Here is a 17,903-nt window from a genome sequence, read left to right as displayed (position 1 = left end):
CTGCATTCTTTAACCCATGAATGACTGGAGGAAAATTGTGAGCGTTCTTATTGTTGAGGATCTCTGACTGTAAATTAGGGTCAAGCTCTTTGTGGCCTACCTAGCTCATGAGGAAAAAGGTAAAGATTATTTAGCTGGTGACAGCTGCGTGCTCAGTCCCCAAGAAAGGTGTTCCATAGATCAGACCATTCACTAAGAGGTCACTCTGTCTCCAGGTCTCAAGCAATGGGGCTTTACTCAATTTTGGCCTTAGAACATTCTAAGGGAAGCCACCCACACTCAGGCTAAAGGCAGATTTTCCTGCGTCACCGGGGACGTTTGTTCTAATTTGATATGGCAGGGCTCATTTCCTCACTATATGCTATAGTCTCCTCATCTGTCAAAAGCAGCAGCCCATGACTAGGTAACATTAAGAGGAACATCTTCCAGACATGTCATAATCTATGTTCTTTTCATTCTCTTGTCCCGCCCATTAAACTACTGCTAAGGTATTTTTCAAAGCCATGCCCCAGGAAAGTGCAGTAACAGATATTCAGATCCCTTTCTAAGGAAGAACCCATAGTAGCTAGTACAGACTCTAGGTCAGGGTCAGTTTCAGGTGCACAGAGCTGGTCCTCAAGAGATTACATCCCTCCTGTGGCATTTCACATCTGCTGGCCGCAATGGGAACTTGGATTCTGACTGTGGGCTACATTCACGGAAACCTCCTTTAAAGCTCCCTGTAGTAATAAGAGCGGTGGGGCTGCGTCCCAGGCACCCTGGCCGCCTGGCTAGCTTATACCCCGAAATAATTACACGGACACTGTATTCTTTTAAACACTACTTGGCCCATTTCTATCTAGCCTCTTCTAGGCTAATTCTCACATATTAATTTAGCCCATTTCTAATCATCTGTGTTGCACCCTAAGGTGTGCTTACTGGGAAGATTCTAGCCTACGTCCATCCTGGGTCGGAGCTGAATTGCGTCTGCCTGGGAGAGCAGAGCATGGCGTCTCTGTCTGAGGCGTCTTACCTCACTTCCTCTTCCTCCCAGCATTCTGTTCTGTTTACTCCACCCACCTATGTTCTAAGCTATGAGTCCAAGCAGTTTGTTTATTACTTAACCAATGAAATCAACAGATTGATATATGACACTCCCACATCAGCTCCCGGCTAACACAAAACCTTTTTGGGTTTGCTTTCAGTTTGCTTCTTATATGGCTTGGCTTATGCTCTCTCTTTCTCCAGCTCTAGGAATATAATTTTACAGGTTTTTCCCCCCCTCTAAAAATATCGTGCACCACACATGACATTTCAGCATCTGTTTCCACAGAATCTGACCTGTGAGAAGAACTTGAGCAGAATGTGGAAGAGAAGTAGCCGGGGGGAATATTAGCATAGAGGATGGTTTCGCAGTCTGTGTGTTATTCATTTGAAAACTGTATCTCTAAACTAAAACAGAACGAGCCTAACAAGGGAAAAGTCAGTTGCTATTGGGCTCTTGATACCCATGACACCTCTGGCAGTTGAGGTTGCTTGCTAGTCCTCACAGTGTCAGGTATACGCCTTCAAACGCCTTCTTGATCATGAAATCCATCATTTACATTTTTGTGTAGAGAATTTTGTCAGTCTTTGGAAAGAAGCACCGTACATTCACCATCACCAGATATCTGTGGTTTATTTTAGAGATGCAGGTTTTTCAGATCACGCACCCTTTCTTCTCTCCGTGGCTTTGGCTGGTTTTAGGTTGTTTGTATTCAGTTGTCTTTCTCAAAAAAATAAAAAGGTCTTTGACAGATGCTGCGAAGTCAACCTCTAAAGACTATTGTATGATGAGTGTAAGAGATTTATTTCTTAATTGGAATGGAAGGTTTGTGTATCCTTGCAGGTACTCTTTCCCATTTAAGAATTTGGCATATTTTTGTTTGGTTTTAAAATGAGAATTACCACAGTTTACTGCATAAAGTTATGTAACTTAAAACATTTTGCTTTTTCCCTTTCCATGGCTTCCATGATAAGACTTATCTGTGTTCCTGTTTCCTCTTATGTGTTTTCATTTATTTACTTTTTATTCTTTTTTGGTTTTTCGAGACAGGGTTTCTCTGTAGCTTTGGTTCCTGTCCTGGAACTAGCTCTTGTAGACCAGGCTGGCCTCGAACTCCCAGAGATCTGCCTGCCTCTGCCTCCCAAATGCTGGGATTAAAGGCGTGCGCCACCACCGCAGGGCTACTTTTTATTCTTAACAAGCTGTTCGGAAGTGGCAAAGCTAAGCTTCTTTTGACTCCACCCTCTATTCATCTATTCTGCGACCACACAGTAAATTATATTTCTTATACCGTGGTCTGAAAAGCTTTACCGCTTTAGCATTCATGATCATTCACACTGCTTTCTCCTTCTGTCCACCCACACCCCAACATCTCCCAGCCCAAATATCTATGCACACATTCCGCACATAAACACACACCACCAGTTTGCACCTAGCCCTGGGACAAATGGGGTCTGGCAGCAATCTGGAAAGTGAGTAGTTGGCGGTAAAAGACTGGGAATTTTAACTTTCTGGTACTGGAGGGGAGGGGGGGTGCAAGAGTGACGACTGAGATAAAGTGGGAAGTAGATCTGCGGCGACAGCGAGGTCAAGGGACCCGGCGGCCAAACATTGGGCCAGTTCCCTATGTTTGTTAAAGTAGCACAGGGTATTGGCAAGCTTTCAGGGAAGTGCAATGCTGGCGGCATGCCAGGCCTTTAACAAATAAAGCAGGCTGAGCAGTGAACAGTGCGAGATGGAGAACCACTCAGTGTGCCGAATAAGCCATCCACAAGTCTCAGGTGGCTTGGGCAGTACAACCCCTGGATTCTCAGGGGAATTGTTTCTCCATTTCTCATCATCCTTTGATTATTATCTTGACTGATCAAAATCTGAACTACAGGTGCTGTCCATTCTGGGTTGTGTATTACAAGGTGACAGGAATTGCATCTTTATTGCTAGGTTAGATCTTGTTGCTTTGCACAAGCAGTAGACACTGGTGGCTATGGCATAGTGATAAATTATGAAGGAAGTTATTTTTAAGAGAAGATGGCATTGTTTTTATTTTTGCTTAAGTCAACAGAATTTCAGAAACTTTACCTGGAATTTTATTTCTGCCACCACAGGAGCCCTCCCTTGTGCCTTATTAATGTAGTAGTTTGTTATGGTTTTCTTCAAAATATTCCCTCTAGTCAGAATAATTAATTTTAATTCTACTCCATTTTTTCCCAGTTTTATAGAGTCAATTAGATTCTGTAAATGGAGTTACACTTGGGAAGCAAGCAGTGATTTGTTATGATATGTTTCGCCTCCTCCCAACCCCAATTTCAGTTCATGTGCCTTTTAATAGTTTCATCCTGCAGTTTCTCTATACCAAGAAATGATCCAAGGAAGATTTAGTTTACAAACATAAACAAAAGCCCATGTAATGTGCTTTGTGTGCATAGGGAGACACTGGCAGGGTATGCATTGAAGCTGTCAATGATCATCTATTTACAAAGTAAAGCTTTAGGAGATTTTCTTTTTCATTTAGTTGAAATGCATTCACAATTTCTATGAAAATGTATCATTTGAGAGTCAAACATCTCAAAGAAACAATAAGGGAAATTTAAACCAGTATAGGGGGAAAAAAATTTGGGAATTGAGATCTGAAAAGGGAGGAAAAAGATTTATCTTGTGGGAGGCAGGAAGGCTGTAGAAGGTGGGCTATTCAGGTATTAGGCAGGTGGGCTGTGAAACGTGGGTTGTGCAGGTGTCAGGCAGGTGGGTTGTGGAAGGTGGGCTGTGCAGCTGGGAGGCAGGTGGGCTGTACAGGTGGGAGGCAGGTGGGTCGTGGAAGGTGGGAGGCAGGTGGGCTGTAGAAGGTGGGCTGTACTGCAGGAGGCTTATGCAGGATGTATCACAGAGGCTTCCGTCACATATTTCCAAGTCACCTGGCAGAATTTTTAGTCTCGGGATTTAAGGAGCGAATACCCATTTGCACCTCCCTTGCTCTATTCCTCAGAGTTAGATAGTAATGGGACTGATGTGCAAAACTCAGTGAAGGCCTGGCTTCCTCTGACTCTGCCCAGATGCTGAGAAACCTCGTTTCCATCCTGCTGTATGCGTGGCCTAACACAGATTAGAGATCACTTCTGTTGCCATTTGCACTTAGCCAGCCGAGAGTGGCTCTGCAGCTTTAATGGAGTGATTCCTAACTCTAGGACAGATTCTCACTTGCTGCCTTAGAAGTTTGCCACACAGAAGGAAGCAGAGTCAGTTTTGTTGACATTGATTATCTATGCCTCCTTATGAACTGTGATCTTGAGCAAGGCAGGGTTGCAAAAAGCTCTTGCTTTAGAGCTAACCCAGTTGGAATGCCACATGAATGTCCAACACATGTTCTAAATGATGCAGCACTTGCTTGAGACGCAGCATCCTAGGCCGAAGACGGCTCATTCATCTCCAGTGAGTCAGATAAAGTATCTAGAACAGTGATGAAGACACAATTTTCTTGAGACTGGAAAAATGTCTTGGTGACTAAGAGCAATAGCTGCTCTTGCAGAGGTCCTGGGTGCTGGAAACAGCACCCATCTGTAATTATTGTTCACAACCATCTGTAATTATAGTTCTAGGGGATCTGGCCCCGCACTTATGACCTCCATGAGGACTATACATGCATGTGGCATGCGTGCATGTGGACAAACCCACATTATATAAAGTGAAGTAAATTAATCTAAAGGGGAAAATGCCATTTCTTCAAGTCTTCTGACTTACAGTTTTAGCAGCTTATGCATTCCACCCTGTACGATTGTTTTGCCTCCCAAACAGACACCCTTGGGAATTGTTCTTTCCTTACAGGACAACCCCATCCTAAGAAACACATATTTTGTTTTTACTATTGTTGGAAGCACAGTTCAGCCACAACAGAGACTCCCGGCCTTGCAGGGTAAGAGAGGTAGCCTACCTTAATTTCATCCCTGTTAGTCAGGGGTAAAATAATTATCCTTGCTCTTCTCGAGCAGCAGGAGTTCCACTGATGCATCTTTCCTGTTGTTTGCTGTTCAGAGCCAGGCCTTCCCTCCAGCTTTGTACCTTAAATAAACTCCTGCCCTGTCAGGAGTAGGAGAGGTTGCAGGAAGTCCTGGCCGTTCTCTCCAGAGCAGTGCCCTCTGATGGGCTCATTATCCACTCTTACATAATTGGAAGTGAGCAGTGGGTTCCTGATTGCAAAATGATGTGAGCACCCACCTGTCGGTTGGTTCCGAATGCATGATTTTGGGGCCCTATTCCAGACAACCATTTAAATTTTACCCTTCAGGGTTTCCACCAAAATGAATGTTGTTTCACTTTAATATCTTGTCTCAGTAGGAAGTTTTGCATTTAAGTGGCTGCATTAGTCTTCCTGTATTTGTACAGGTAGGAAATAGAAGCACTCGCAGAGTGTGACAGACCAAGAATGAATAATAAAAATACAATTTTTTGAAGTATGGTCTTACATAGGCATAGAAAGTGATGGGGTCCACCATGCCATTTTTATAAACATATGCCATTATACTCTGTTTTGATTTATCCCTGTTCCTCATTCTCCTTCCCCATCTCCCCTGTCTATCCCTTCCATTACCTAAGACTGTATCTTTTTTTAAAAAAATTATTTATATTTTTATGCATGATAAAGGATTTTATTTTAAAATTTTCTAAGTCAAGCAACTTGTAGGAGTAATCTAGAGAATGCCAGACAGTATTTTATATATTGTTGTGGTTTTTTTTTCTTTCATTTTTTTTGAGATTCTAACCAAGCCTGTATCTTACTTACAGTGTTTTATCTATGCATTCTTCAAATACTTTCAGAATTTCAGGGCTTTCCTAACACTGTTTAATCCATTTATGAGTTGATTAGATTTGCAGCTAATAAAGTAGGTAAAAGTTCAGTTTTCTTGCACTAACATGGGTAATAAATGCAGTCTGATAAATGATAATTTCACTTTCCTCTGTAGGGCACCTCCCCCATTCTGTCCCCCCCCCCCCCTCTCTTCCCCTCACTCTCTTCCTCAACCCTCATGTGTTTGTTTCATGGGATGACAAAGACCAGTTGTCACTATGTAGCAGAACCCAGGCTATCCTTCCACTTGGCAATCTTCCTCCTTCAACCTATTGTTGTGATTACAGGCTTGTGATCTTATACCAGTCTTGTAAGTCATCCTTATTTAAACTATCACCTTCTGGTTTTATTACTAGTTTGTAAATATGTGAACCTTTCCAAAACAGTTGTCAGAAGCTGCATAAGTTCTCTTATTGCTGTGACAAAATACCCACATTTGGGGAACAGTGTCTTCTCACCCTATTTATCTTAACTTAGATAGTTCCTCACAGATAGGTCCAGAGCTTTCTTTCTATGACAATTTTAATGTCAACCAGTTTTTAATCAAGATTAACCAACACAATATCCTGACTCTGTTTGATAATGTGGTTATGAAGAATGACAGTGGTGAATATGCTCTAGTACCATACATGACAGAAGTTATTTTCCCACTGATAATGAAGTTATATTACCTCAAATTTGTAATATTTTAATGAGATAATTAATTTATTCCTCTCTCATTAATATGTTAATATTAAATACAAGGTTTTGGTTTCATTGTTTTGAATTCATAAGGTTTTCTGTCTTTTGCTTTTGTTGCTTCAAAAGTCTTTCTGGAATCCATTTTTTTTTTCCTCTAAGTTTTCAACTTGGTATTTTTTTCTATGTGGTGGGTCTGTATGTATGACTGATGTAATACAGGATTAGGCCTTTGGTGACTTGTTTGACAAAATAAATAACTTTATTGACTTAAAGAGGACAGCAGTTATATAACTTTTGTGAGCTATCTTAGTGTGCAAATCTGATCTTTTACATTTAGTATTGAAACCACAAGTAATATTCTATCTTCCATCATAAATGTAGCAAACCCTGAGCACCAGGTTTGGGTGGACCGAAGCAGTGTGATTTATAACAGTCTTTAAAAAGTAAACAACCTGGGACTTAGAAAGTCAATTCAAAATAAATATATATTATAATGAAGATAGGCAGAGAAGTCCTAAGTTTTCTTTTATTCATTTTATTGTTTTGTTTTTGAGACAAGGTCTCTGTAACCTAGGCAGGCCTCAGACTCACCATGTATCCAAGGGTGACCTTGAACTCCTGATTCTCCTGCATCTGTCTCATGCACCCTGTGCCCAGTTGAGTTTTAATGATCTGACAAATATTATGAAATATATAAAATCCAGAAATCATAAAACTAAATGTTTCTATCTCTCTCCCCGTACATGTGTGGAGCAACCTGTAATGTGGGTTCATAATTATGACGCTATTGATGGGGTGTCACATCCTCCTGCTGACGGCTAGACGCTGGATGTTACTAGAAACATTCCTACACTCGGCTGACTAGTAATAATTCTGCACAGATGTGGCCTGCAAGTCAGGTGCATTTATTTTGAAATTTGCTTGCTAAAGAGATCTTCAGCTCAGCTTCTCTTTGGTTGGCTCTCAAAGACCTTTGCTGTCACCCCAGGGCCACCAGACATAAATGTGTTGGGAAGAGAAGAGGGGAAAGGGGGAAAGATTAATTGCTGGTAAAATACCTTGTGCTAAAGTTTTTGTGGAAGCATAGTAGCAGCCTATGAAATCACCACATAGGCCAGTGTGGGAGCCCCTGCACAGAAGCTGCAGCTTCCTCCATTCCTGTGTATTCTTAGGGGAATTGACTGCTGGAATGAAAAACTCCAGGCGCTTCAAGCATCATAAAAATTCACATTGCTTGTAGTTTTTTTCTCTATGTTGTTATTCAAAATCACTTTTTATCTCTATTTTAAGTTGTTAATATTAAAACTACATTAAAATTGTCCCTTAGAAATCTGTAAAAAAAAAACAGCCCATGCTTTTCACCTTTAGAATAAATTGTGTATATTTAATTATTAATTAAGGTAAAATACATTTATTTTAAAACACACATGCACATATGACCCAGAAAAAAAATCCACTATTCTGTTACTAATCAACTGCCTGTATAGATTGCTAAGGTTGCTGTGAAGAGTGGAAACGTATGGATTATATTTGTATTTAGTATGTATTATGTCCATTCTGGGTCCCTTTAATCTCTAGGCAGTCAGAGTTTAAAGGATTTTCATACAAATTATGTCAAATGGCTCAGCTCCATTGTGTCTAACATGAAAATGGAGTGGTATCTTAAAATCCCTACAGCCTCACCGGTAACACTACACTGGAGGATTCTGGGAAACAGCAAATGTGGAAGCAAGGTAAAGTATTACACGGGATTCATCACATAACTATTTATAGAATTGCATTGCTGGCATAGTTTAAATACGTACACAAAAATAAACCACTTTAATCTTAATAGGCGTCCCAATTATTTCCTCCTATCCTTGTTTTTAAGGGCCTGTTTTTAAATGATATTGACAATCACTTGAGATGATAGTTTATACCATAGACAGACTTCTGGGTAAACACTCTCACAAACAACTTGTACTATAAATGTTCTACTTACACCCCTCATCCACCTTCACCTTGGACTGACCTTGATATGACCTTCATTCCACTGTTTCTCTTTACCCTATAGGGTCATGCCCTGCTCTGGGCCTGTCCAGGACACTGTTTTTCCCATCAGAGTCTGTGACAACCTTAATAAGTCAAGTGCCCTGTGAAGAAACTGCCTGAGATGCAGCCATGTTTGCAGAAGGCAGAGGAAGTCATTGCGGGGTAGTAGGAAAACCATTCAAGGGACCCAGATCAGGGTTGGCTAAACAGGAAGGGCTACAAGTTGTGATAAGACACACAATACATACACTCTCTTGATTTTATAGAGCAATCTACAGTCTGGTTCCTGGTCCTTTGGACCCTCCTGTCTGCATTTAACTATACAATAGTGTTTCCACTTTGTTCCTAAGCTTCTAACCCAGAGTTCAGCACCTAGAGGTAGTGATAGGCTTCCGTGGAGGTTCTTCTAAGGCTTGTTAGGTCCTGGCAGGTATCTCCATCTTCAAATGTAGATATGCTAATACTCTATATAGTCAGACCTTAAATACATGGCCATAGAAAAATGTTTTATGAGTTAATTACACAGTACTTAGAACATTAAAGCCCAAGACATACTGTGTGATTTGAATTGCAATTGAATAATACCCCTACAAGATACGGATTTTGCCATGTACCATCTCCCAGCTAAATAAAATATTAAAAATTACATAACAGGCTTATATATGACATACACCAATTTAATTTGTTTAAAAAGTTTCACACATAGACTAAGTATTTCCCTGGTTTGGGATTTGCTTAGGAGACAAAATATACTGTAAATATGAATAACTTTTAAAAAATGTTTTGATTTTTCTTTCTTGTTTTAATAGTGATTCTGATAATTTTGTAGTTCATAGAGAACCTTCTTCAACCTAGGTGCAGTACCTGGTGCTCCATATGCCATGCCTATTTTGGATGTGAATATATTTTTAAAATATACTTTTAATTAATACATGCTTATAGGTTTCAGTATGATTTTTTCATAACGTATTCAATGTATAATCATCAGATCAAAGTGATTTGCATATTTGTCATCTCAGGGATTTATTATTTCTCTGTATTGGGAACATTAAAAGTTTGCTCTACTCATGATTTTGAATATTCTATAAACTGTAGTCAACTACAGTTGTGTTTTAAAACATTGGAAGTTCATTCTCCTATGTAAATGAGCTAGCCCACAGTTCATTAGTCTGTAAGTCACGTGATGTGTCAAGTGACTGAGGTCTATGGTGCCTGGTACAGAAGCCAAGTTGTCTAGAGACCCTTCCAATCTCATAAGTAAAACTCCACATAGAAGAAAGTCCAATACAGGTCAAATGGTGAAAGCTTCGGGGCAGGTCATTGAGGTATTCAACTGTCAATTAGTGCTAGAACCTGGGTAGCAACTCTTGTTCACTCTGCCCCGAAACCTTCTTCCCATCTCTGCGAGTTGCATTTTTTACCACGTGTGTAAGGTTCTACAACATCAGGGACTATATTTATCCAGAGTTAGTCCCCTTTTCTCCGGAGGCAAACATGAGGAAATAAGTCAAATCAAACAGAATGCCTCCTCCTTCTCTCCTTCCTCCTTCTCTTTTAATGAAACGAGTTACTAAATAAATGGAAGGGAAGACATCTCTATAAAGACTATAGCATCTGCTTAGTCTATACTGATATTGGATCAGCATCATAACTCATTATTTAGTGTTTGTATGGACTTCCTGCACAAAGAAAACACAGGGAGAGTTCACTTCTCAATCAGGAGAAACGAACATAGGGTGCAGGAAGATTCTCATCCGTATCATTGTAAAGTGTCACTGACATGGTCAGGGTGTCATTGGAAATAGTGAGGGTTTGTTGATACTCAGTGTCAGAAAGAATCTAGATCAGACGGTTAAGAGTTTAAATTTGTATTGTAACACATTCACAAGAGAAGAATAAAATGAAAAACATTAATGGATTTGAAGACCTTTAATTACATGATGACTTTAAATCCATATTCAATGATGTGTTTTTTAATGTGACCTATTTAAATGGGCAAAATTTATAGTCTTTCCAGAGGACTGCTTTAATTAGTGAGATAATTTTTTTTTTCACTAGGAAAGCTTGTTCAGAATGTAATTCTGGAGCTTCTAGGAGTAAGGCCCTGTAAGACGTAACTGTTTCTAAGACAGCTTCTCTCCAGGTTTCCCCACTAACAAGTTTATGTTTTGCTAACTTTGTCTGCCTTCATTTTAGCTCACAGAAGTTGCCAATAAAGAGTGGAGCATCCATTTTTTTCCCTTAAAAAATACCAAATATTTATTTAATGCCTATTTTGTGCATCTGAAACTGTCTTATTTGTTTAACATGTTTATAGCAGTTAGAGTGGACAACAAAACTTTCTTTTAATTTTTTACTGTTTTTGAGAGTATAATTACATTATCCCCCCCTTTTTCCTTGCATACAAACCATTCCATATACCTCTCCATTCTCTCTTTCAAATTCATGGTCTCTTTTTTAATTAACTGTTGCTACATACATACATACTGACACACACACATATCTATACATATACATACATATATCCCAAAATGCAGTCTGCCCAGTGTGTATAATGTTACTCCTGTGTATGTTTTTAGGGCTGACCATTTGTAGCGGCCTTGTGGGCTTTCCCCTTCCACCTTAGCGCATCTATATTGTCCTTGTCCACTCATTCACACAGTCACGTTGATGAGACTTCATGGGTGTAGCGCCTGGCATTAGGAGACACAGTCTCCTAGGAAACTTCCTGATCCTCTGGCTCTTACATTCTTTCTGACTTCTCTTTCTAAATGTGCCTTAGGTGTAGGAGTTGTTTTGTAGATTTATCTGTTGGGACCGGGCTCCACAAATCTGAATTTTTTAATTTAATTTTATTTATGTTTTAAAAAACAATATTTTCTCCTTTTGCATACCAATCCAGTTCCCACTTTCTCCCCTCCTGCCAGTCCCCCCACCTTCCCACCACCCAATCCCCCATCCACTCCTTAGAGAGGGTGAGACATCCCAAGAGGCATCAACAAAGTCTGGCACATCATTTGGGACAGGACTAAGGCCCTCCCCACTCTATCTAGGCTGAGCAAGGTATCCCTCCATAGAGAATAGGCTCCAAAAAATCAATTCATGCACTAGGGATAAGTTCTAATCCTATTGCCAGTGACCCCACAGACTGCCCAAGCCATAAAACTGTCACCCACATTCAGAAGGCCTTGTTTGGTCCTATGTAGGTTCCCCCACTGTCAGTCTGGAGTCAGTGAGCTCCCACTAGCTCAGGTCAGTTGTTTCTCTGGGTTTCCCCATCATGGTCTTGACCCCTTTGCTCATGTTATCACTCCATGTTATTAGACTCTGAGAGCTCGGCCCAGTGCTTAGCTGTGGATCTCTGCATCTGCTTCCATCAGTTACTAGATGAAGGTTCTAGGATGATAATTAAGATAGCCATCAATCTGATTACAGGGGAAGGTCAGTTCAGGCACCCTCTTCCCTTTCCCTTAGGGTCTTAGCTGGGGTCATCCTTGCAGATTCCTGGGAATTTCCCTAGTGCCAGGTTTCTCACTAACCCCGTAATAACTCCCTCCACCAAGACAACTCTGCCTTTTGATCCATTGCGGCTGTCTGTAATGGTCTCTGTCAGACAGCAAAGCTTTAAAAGTAGGAAGATACACAGTGAACACATGCAAAAGCACAGCATTTGAAGTCCACATCACTTAATCTCCCTCTTCTGGGAATGACTCACTTACCACATTTAGTTCCTAGGAGTCAGGGGTGTCTCCTCTTAACTGTGTCTATGATTGGTGACTAAACAAAGGCAACAGAACTGAAATTGGAGCCAGCCTAATTGACCAGAAGCCAGAGGAGCATGGATAGCCTGAGCTCAAAACAGACAGACCCAAGAGATGAATCCCAGACTGGAGCATAGGGCCTTCGGAGGTGAGAACCAACCTAGGCAATAAACAAAAGGAAGGCAGACCCTAGTGCTGCCCTGTGAAAGGCCATCAGGCAGCAAGTGGTGATGGAGGTAGATGTTCAGCCCTTCATTATCATGGACCTGATGGGTGAGATGAGACATCCACAATTTCATAGATTTGGTAGAAGTTATTTAAGAGTGAGCTTCTCTTTGTGTGGAGGGGGATCTGAGATAGGTAAACCCTTTCGGCTATGGCAACCCCAAGCCTTTTTCAGACTGCACATTCATGTAAGCATGTAGTTTGTGTCTCGTGTGTAGGAATGTGCATGTGCTGGCAGAATGGATGGTAACTGATGATCACGACAGAAGGTCAACCCCTTCCTCTGCCCGGCTGGCCCTCAACGCTGCGCTAAGATGCCCCATTGGACAAAGCTGTCGGTTGTCACACCTAAGATCCCCAGGGTCTATGCTGCATGAGAACCAACTGATCATGTTAAATGATGACGTCACAAAGCAATGTGAGAAGTCAGTGACAGCTCCCTTCCCCATGCCAGATCAACACATGGTCGTCTTCTACAGTTCTCATGGCACCGGTGTTGCTGCGGGAAAGTGGCTGAGGGCTAGCACTTACGTGTTTGATCAGTCGGTTTGCAACATACTAAAATTTCATTCTTGAACACGTGAAGCAGTCACGACTTTATGATGTCTGAATTTTAAGTTTTCATTTTGTTTGACATTAAGCTATCCTATTATAGTATCTTAAGCAGGCAACGGTGGATATGGGTACTCGGATTCTCAGAAACTCTTTCCCAACCCATAGGTCTGTTCTTGGTGACGCTATTCCCCACTGCCTCCGTGTCAAAACCAGATGAAAATATGTTTTCTTTATGGCATTGCTTATGACAGCTCTTCAGTCATGTATTGCTAGCGCTGTGTGTCTTATCAGATCGGAAAGAAATCATAGCCTCAAAGATTATATGGTTATTCATAATAGTGTGGGTTTTAGCTTCACAGGAAGAGGGAAGCCCAACTGTTACCACTAGTGTGCTTTAACCAATATAGAATGCCAAGAAGGACAGTTCTATATTAGCCTCAGCGCCTATGGCTAATAACATCTTCAGGTCTGGGGATGGAGCTGAGTCCATACAATGCTTGCCTGTTATGTGCAGAGCCTTGGGTTCCATCCCGAGACCCACACACCTGTAAGTCCTTCTATGGAAAAGTGCTGCGAGTATCAGAAGGTTAAGATCAACCTCAGCTCTATAGTGAACTGAAGGTCAGCATGGACTACATGAGGCACCATCTCAAAAAACAAGGCAGAACTTCCCAAGTTTTCAAATAGTGCTAAACAGTATCCTGAGTCTCTTGCCTTTTACAACCATCCGTGTCTGTTGCCGTTGTAGCTGTGAGTGTTGGGAATAATGAGGCAGGATGTAGGAGTTTTGCTGCTGACTGAATTAAAATAAAGGAAACTTTAAATGTATAATGAATTTATCTCTTTGGCAGGATAAATACAGACGTGCTTTTGAAGGAATAGGTACTTAATCCCTCCTCCTCAGTTGCCTACTCCCTTTAAACGTAAAACGGTGAATTTGATGTTGAATTTGAATCACACCAGGTGATATGCATATCCATTATTATAAAATTCTCATTTTAGTGAAAACTAGGATTTACATAGATCATCATACTTTTTGGAGTGTCAAAACACGCCCCGGGTGGGAGAGTGCAGAATATCTGATGATTCACAGGAGAGCTCTAGCTTGAAGACTGGGTGGGAGCAAAAAGTCAGGGAAGCTGCTCAAGGAGTGAAAGTATGGAATTGCAATGTTGGAAAGTGAGCTGTGGTGGGCAGACCATGGAAGAGTCATCCAGCCCTTGCCGCCTGCTGTCTTTGCCCTTGTGTATCCTTATCTGCATCATGGAAGTTATGAATCTTGTAAGCATCTGACTTGCGTATGCTTCCGCATAAAACATTCTACTTGTGGAAGATAATGGTAATAAGTACATTTTCAAAATTTGGTGTAACTTTCTGTGTTTACTTATATATTTTAAAATAATAATCTTTACATATAGTTAAGAATCAGAAGTTATTCAAGGTATCACAGCTTGAAGAATTTCCATGGAAAGACACATGGCTTTAGGTGGCGTAGACTACTGTTTGTCAGTCTAGAGACAATGGTTTTTGTGCTGTCCGTACAATGCGGCTACTTCATGAAAACACTGCTTTTCTCACAGTGTGCATGTGCACACAGACACACATGTGTGTGTACACATTATTTCCTATAACTCCAGAAGAAAGTTTCTATGTGCAACAGCAGTTGGCAGTTCTAAAAATATGACAGTTCTGGGAGAACTTCTGCACTTAGTGGATTTGTAAGGTCACATGTATTTTTAAATAAAACTAAGACCTTATTTGCCTTTTGCAAACAAGCTGTGAACGTGTGTGTGTGTGTGTGTGTGTGTGTGTGTGTGTGTGTGTATGTGTGTGTTGACATGTGATGTGTCATGGATGCAGAAGAAATGGCAAGCAGCATTGCTGGAATTTGCATGTCTTAAGGCAGTGGTACTTAACCATAGTTCCAATCCTGGTATATTTAGCACCGTTATCCCACTATGAGAAATAGAAGGGGGTTTGATTTTGTTTAGTATTGTCTATGATGAAGAAATCAACGTTGTTAAGCTTAAACTGTTGCTGATGCATCTTTGTAACATTCTACATGATGGCTAAGCTGTATGAGGGAGCTCGGTATTTGCTCAGCAGTGAACCTGTGTGGTGGCCTGTGGGGATGCTCCACCAGCTGTTCCTTCAGCAACATCAGTGTTACTGGAGAAAAAGGTTGACAAGTTAGCTGTGTTCAATCAGACTCATGTGGACAGACATGATCAGAGAGCCTCTCATGTCACAAGGAAGGCAACTGCAGCAGGCAGTGTTTAATGCTGGCATCATAAGCTTTAAAGAAAATTAATTAGAACTTAGGGATAAAAGTATCTATCCGTGAGAGCTGTCTGGCACCCCAAACTAACGGTTCTTCTTATGAGAGTGGTGGTGATGTTAACAGATTCTACCTTTATGAAGGCCTATAATGAAATATGACATCATTAGGAAGAACTATATTTTAGGAAGAACCACTATTTTCCAATGACAGTGATATCATGTGCTAATATTGTGTACGTCTTCCTAGGTTAAAAACCAAGAACAAAACCAAAAGATTTTAATATATTGGAGTAAAATTTAGTTATATTAGACAATACATAATGTTGATAGTCCATTAGATTTAAACATTACATTTATAACCTCATTTGATAGGGGTCATAAATTTAATTTATAAAGTTTCACCTTTCACATGGCACCTAAGTTTTAAAAACAACAACATAAAAGAAACTACCATATGTTGAGTTTGGGTCTAATATTGAAGAACAATATTCATAGTTATCTGAGACGCCCATTAAATTATGTCCAGTACATGCTTGTAAGGTCAGATGTTGGTCATACACTGAATCACCAACCAAATGGCACGGCAAACTGAATATCAAAGCTAACATGTTGGTGTGATTCTTCATTTGTTGAACAGGAATCAAAGGGACTCACAAAATTGTAAAGTGGATTCTCTATTTTCATTATTATATTTACCTGAGAAAATGGAATATGTTTCCCATGAAAAATATGGTGAACCAGCAGAGGAGGGTGGAGCTGAGCAACAGATGTGTATTGTTGGGAGTGTTACTGGCAGGGGGAACAGCTTACACATAGTGATGTAGCCATGCAACTATACGGAGAACACTTGATCTATGCTCCCTCAGGTGCTCGTCAGCACTGGTGGCATTTAGATGACTGCATCCTATACAAATTTGCTTATTTTGAGTGACTTCAGGTGTAATGAATGCTGGTCATCCCGGCACATGAGAGGCTGAGGCAGGAGGATCTTGAGCTCGAAGTCAGCCTGGAGTAAATCAGCAAATCCCAAACTCCCCCATAGAAAAATAAATGCTAATCAAAATTCAGAGACAGAAGTGTTATTGTTCCGTGCCAGCTCCATCCCGTCCAACATCCCAAGTGTGCATTCTGCTGTGCTCTGTACCCTAGTAAGACACCAAGGCAACACAGGCTACACAACACTAGGTTGCTGCAGTAGATACTTTCCACCTAAATGCAGCTTCAAATGATCGCTGTTTTCAAAAGAAATCAAAAGATGAATAAGAGCAAAAAGCTTCATGCTGTCTGTAAGCTGCCTATTATGCCTTAACTTACTGTTTTTGGCTTTCTTGTAATTTCTAGTTTCTCTGTCATTTTTCAACAGATCACCAGAAACTGGAAAGGGAAGCTAGAATCTGCCGTCTTTTGAAGCACCCCAATATTGGTGAGGAATTATTTTCAATGTTACTTAAATGCTATATCTTATATACTGTATGAAACTAAAGTAGAAATGTTAATTTCCATAATTAGAATATTTACAACTACTAACAAATAGATTCTAATCTCTTGATCATGGTTACATTTGATCCTTCATAAGTTTATAAATGCATATATATATATATATATATATATATATATATTATTGAATCATTCCTTTTGATACAATTTTTGAAGCAAGATTGAAATTTTTAAAAAATATTTCAGTTAATTGCTTCTTTGGGGGAAATAAGCATAACAATGAAATAAATATTGTTTATTTCCTGTTGTACTGAACATTGATTGCACATTATTAGCCAATGAGCATGCTGAGAATAATTTAGTAATGCCTGACTTCACTATTAATATTATTATTAGAAGAATAATAAGTAATGTCTGACTGTAACTTATTCACCTTATTTTAACATGTTTTGAAGTCTGCTATGTTAGCTTACAGTTTCCCTCTGAACATCTCTGAAATAAAAATGATGACCTTTTACCTAGTTAGGAGTTGTAAAAACAGCCATAACTTGTTAAAATTTGTAGCTATATTTTTTTAAGAAGTAGTGATTTTACATAGACAAGCAGTGTAAAAACAAACAAACAAAAACCCCCATCTGTTGAAACCGTTAAAGAGTGTAAAATTGGGAAAGAAGGAAAAAAAAAAGCACAATGAACAATGATACTATTTGGAATCTCAGTTTGCGTGTGAGTGCAATGAACAGTTGTTCAGCCGCTGCTGTACAGGGCGGAGAGAAAGAGGCTCAGTTGCTTCTCACTTGCTCTGCCCCACGGAGATTCCAATTCAGAGAAATAAGTGGTCAGGACCTTAGCGTTCTGAATAGAGAACCTGAGTAAGACTCCACTTGAGAGGACCTCCTGAGAAGGAGCTAGTCACGTGGCCTGCTGGAGCTAGAATATAGTCACAGTAAAGAGAGGGGAAGGGGGTAAATAGTGAAGGGGAGGACCCCAAGGCAGAACCTTGCCCACTGAATTCCACCAGCTTTGTTTTCTAGTTGGAGGAAATAGGAGCGATTGAGTTTTTTTTGCT

At 40.3% G+C, this 17,903-nt stretch overlaps 1 protein-coding gene across 9 annotated transcripts in view; it reads left to right on the top strand.

The window, feature by feature from the left end:
• Camk2d (calcium/calmodulin dependent protein kinase II delta) overlaps positions 1–17,903 on the top strand; it is a 248,479-nt gene that overhangs the window by 69,194 nt on the left and 161,382 nt on the right. For all 9 annotated transcript variants that reach the window (XM_041653874.1, XM_041653901.1, XM_041653850.1 and 6 more), the window contains exon 3: positions 16,761–16,820. In XM_041653874.1, coding sequence (XP_041509808.1) covers positions 16,761–16,820 — 60 coding nt within the window. The remainder of the gene's footprint in view (positions 1–16,760; positions 16,821–17,903) is intronic.

Source organism: Microtus oregoni, unplaced genomic scaffold, assembly GCF_018167655.1.
Source record: "Microtus oregoni isolate MIOR12 unplaced genomic scaffold, Mior012 000000F_ref0000247, whole genome shotgun sequence".
In the NCBI taxonomy this organism is placed as follows: Eukaryota; Metazoa; Chordata; class Mammalia; order Rodentia; family Cricetidae; genus Microtus; species Microtus oregoni.
Note: the sequence above shows the minus strand (reverse complement) of the source record. Positions and strands in the feature narration are given on the sequence as shown.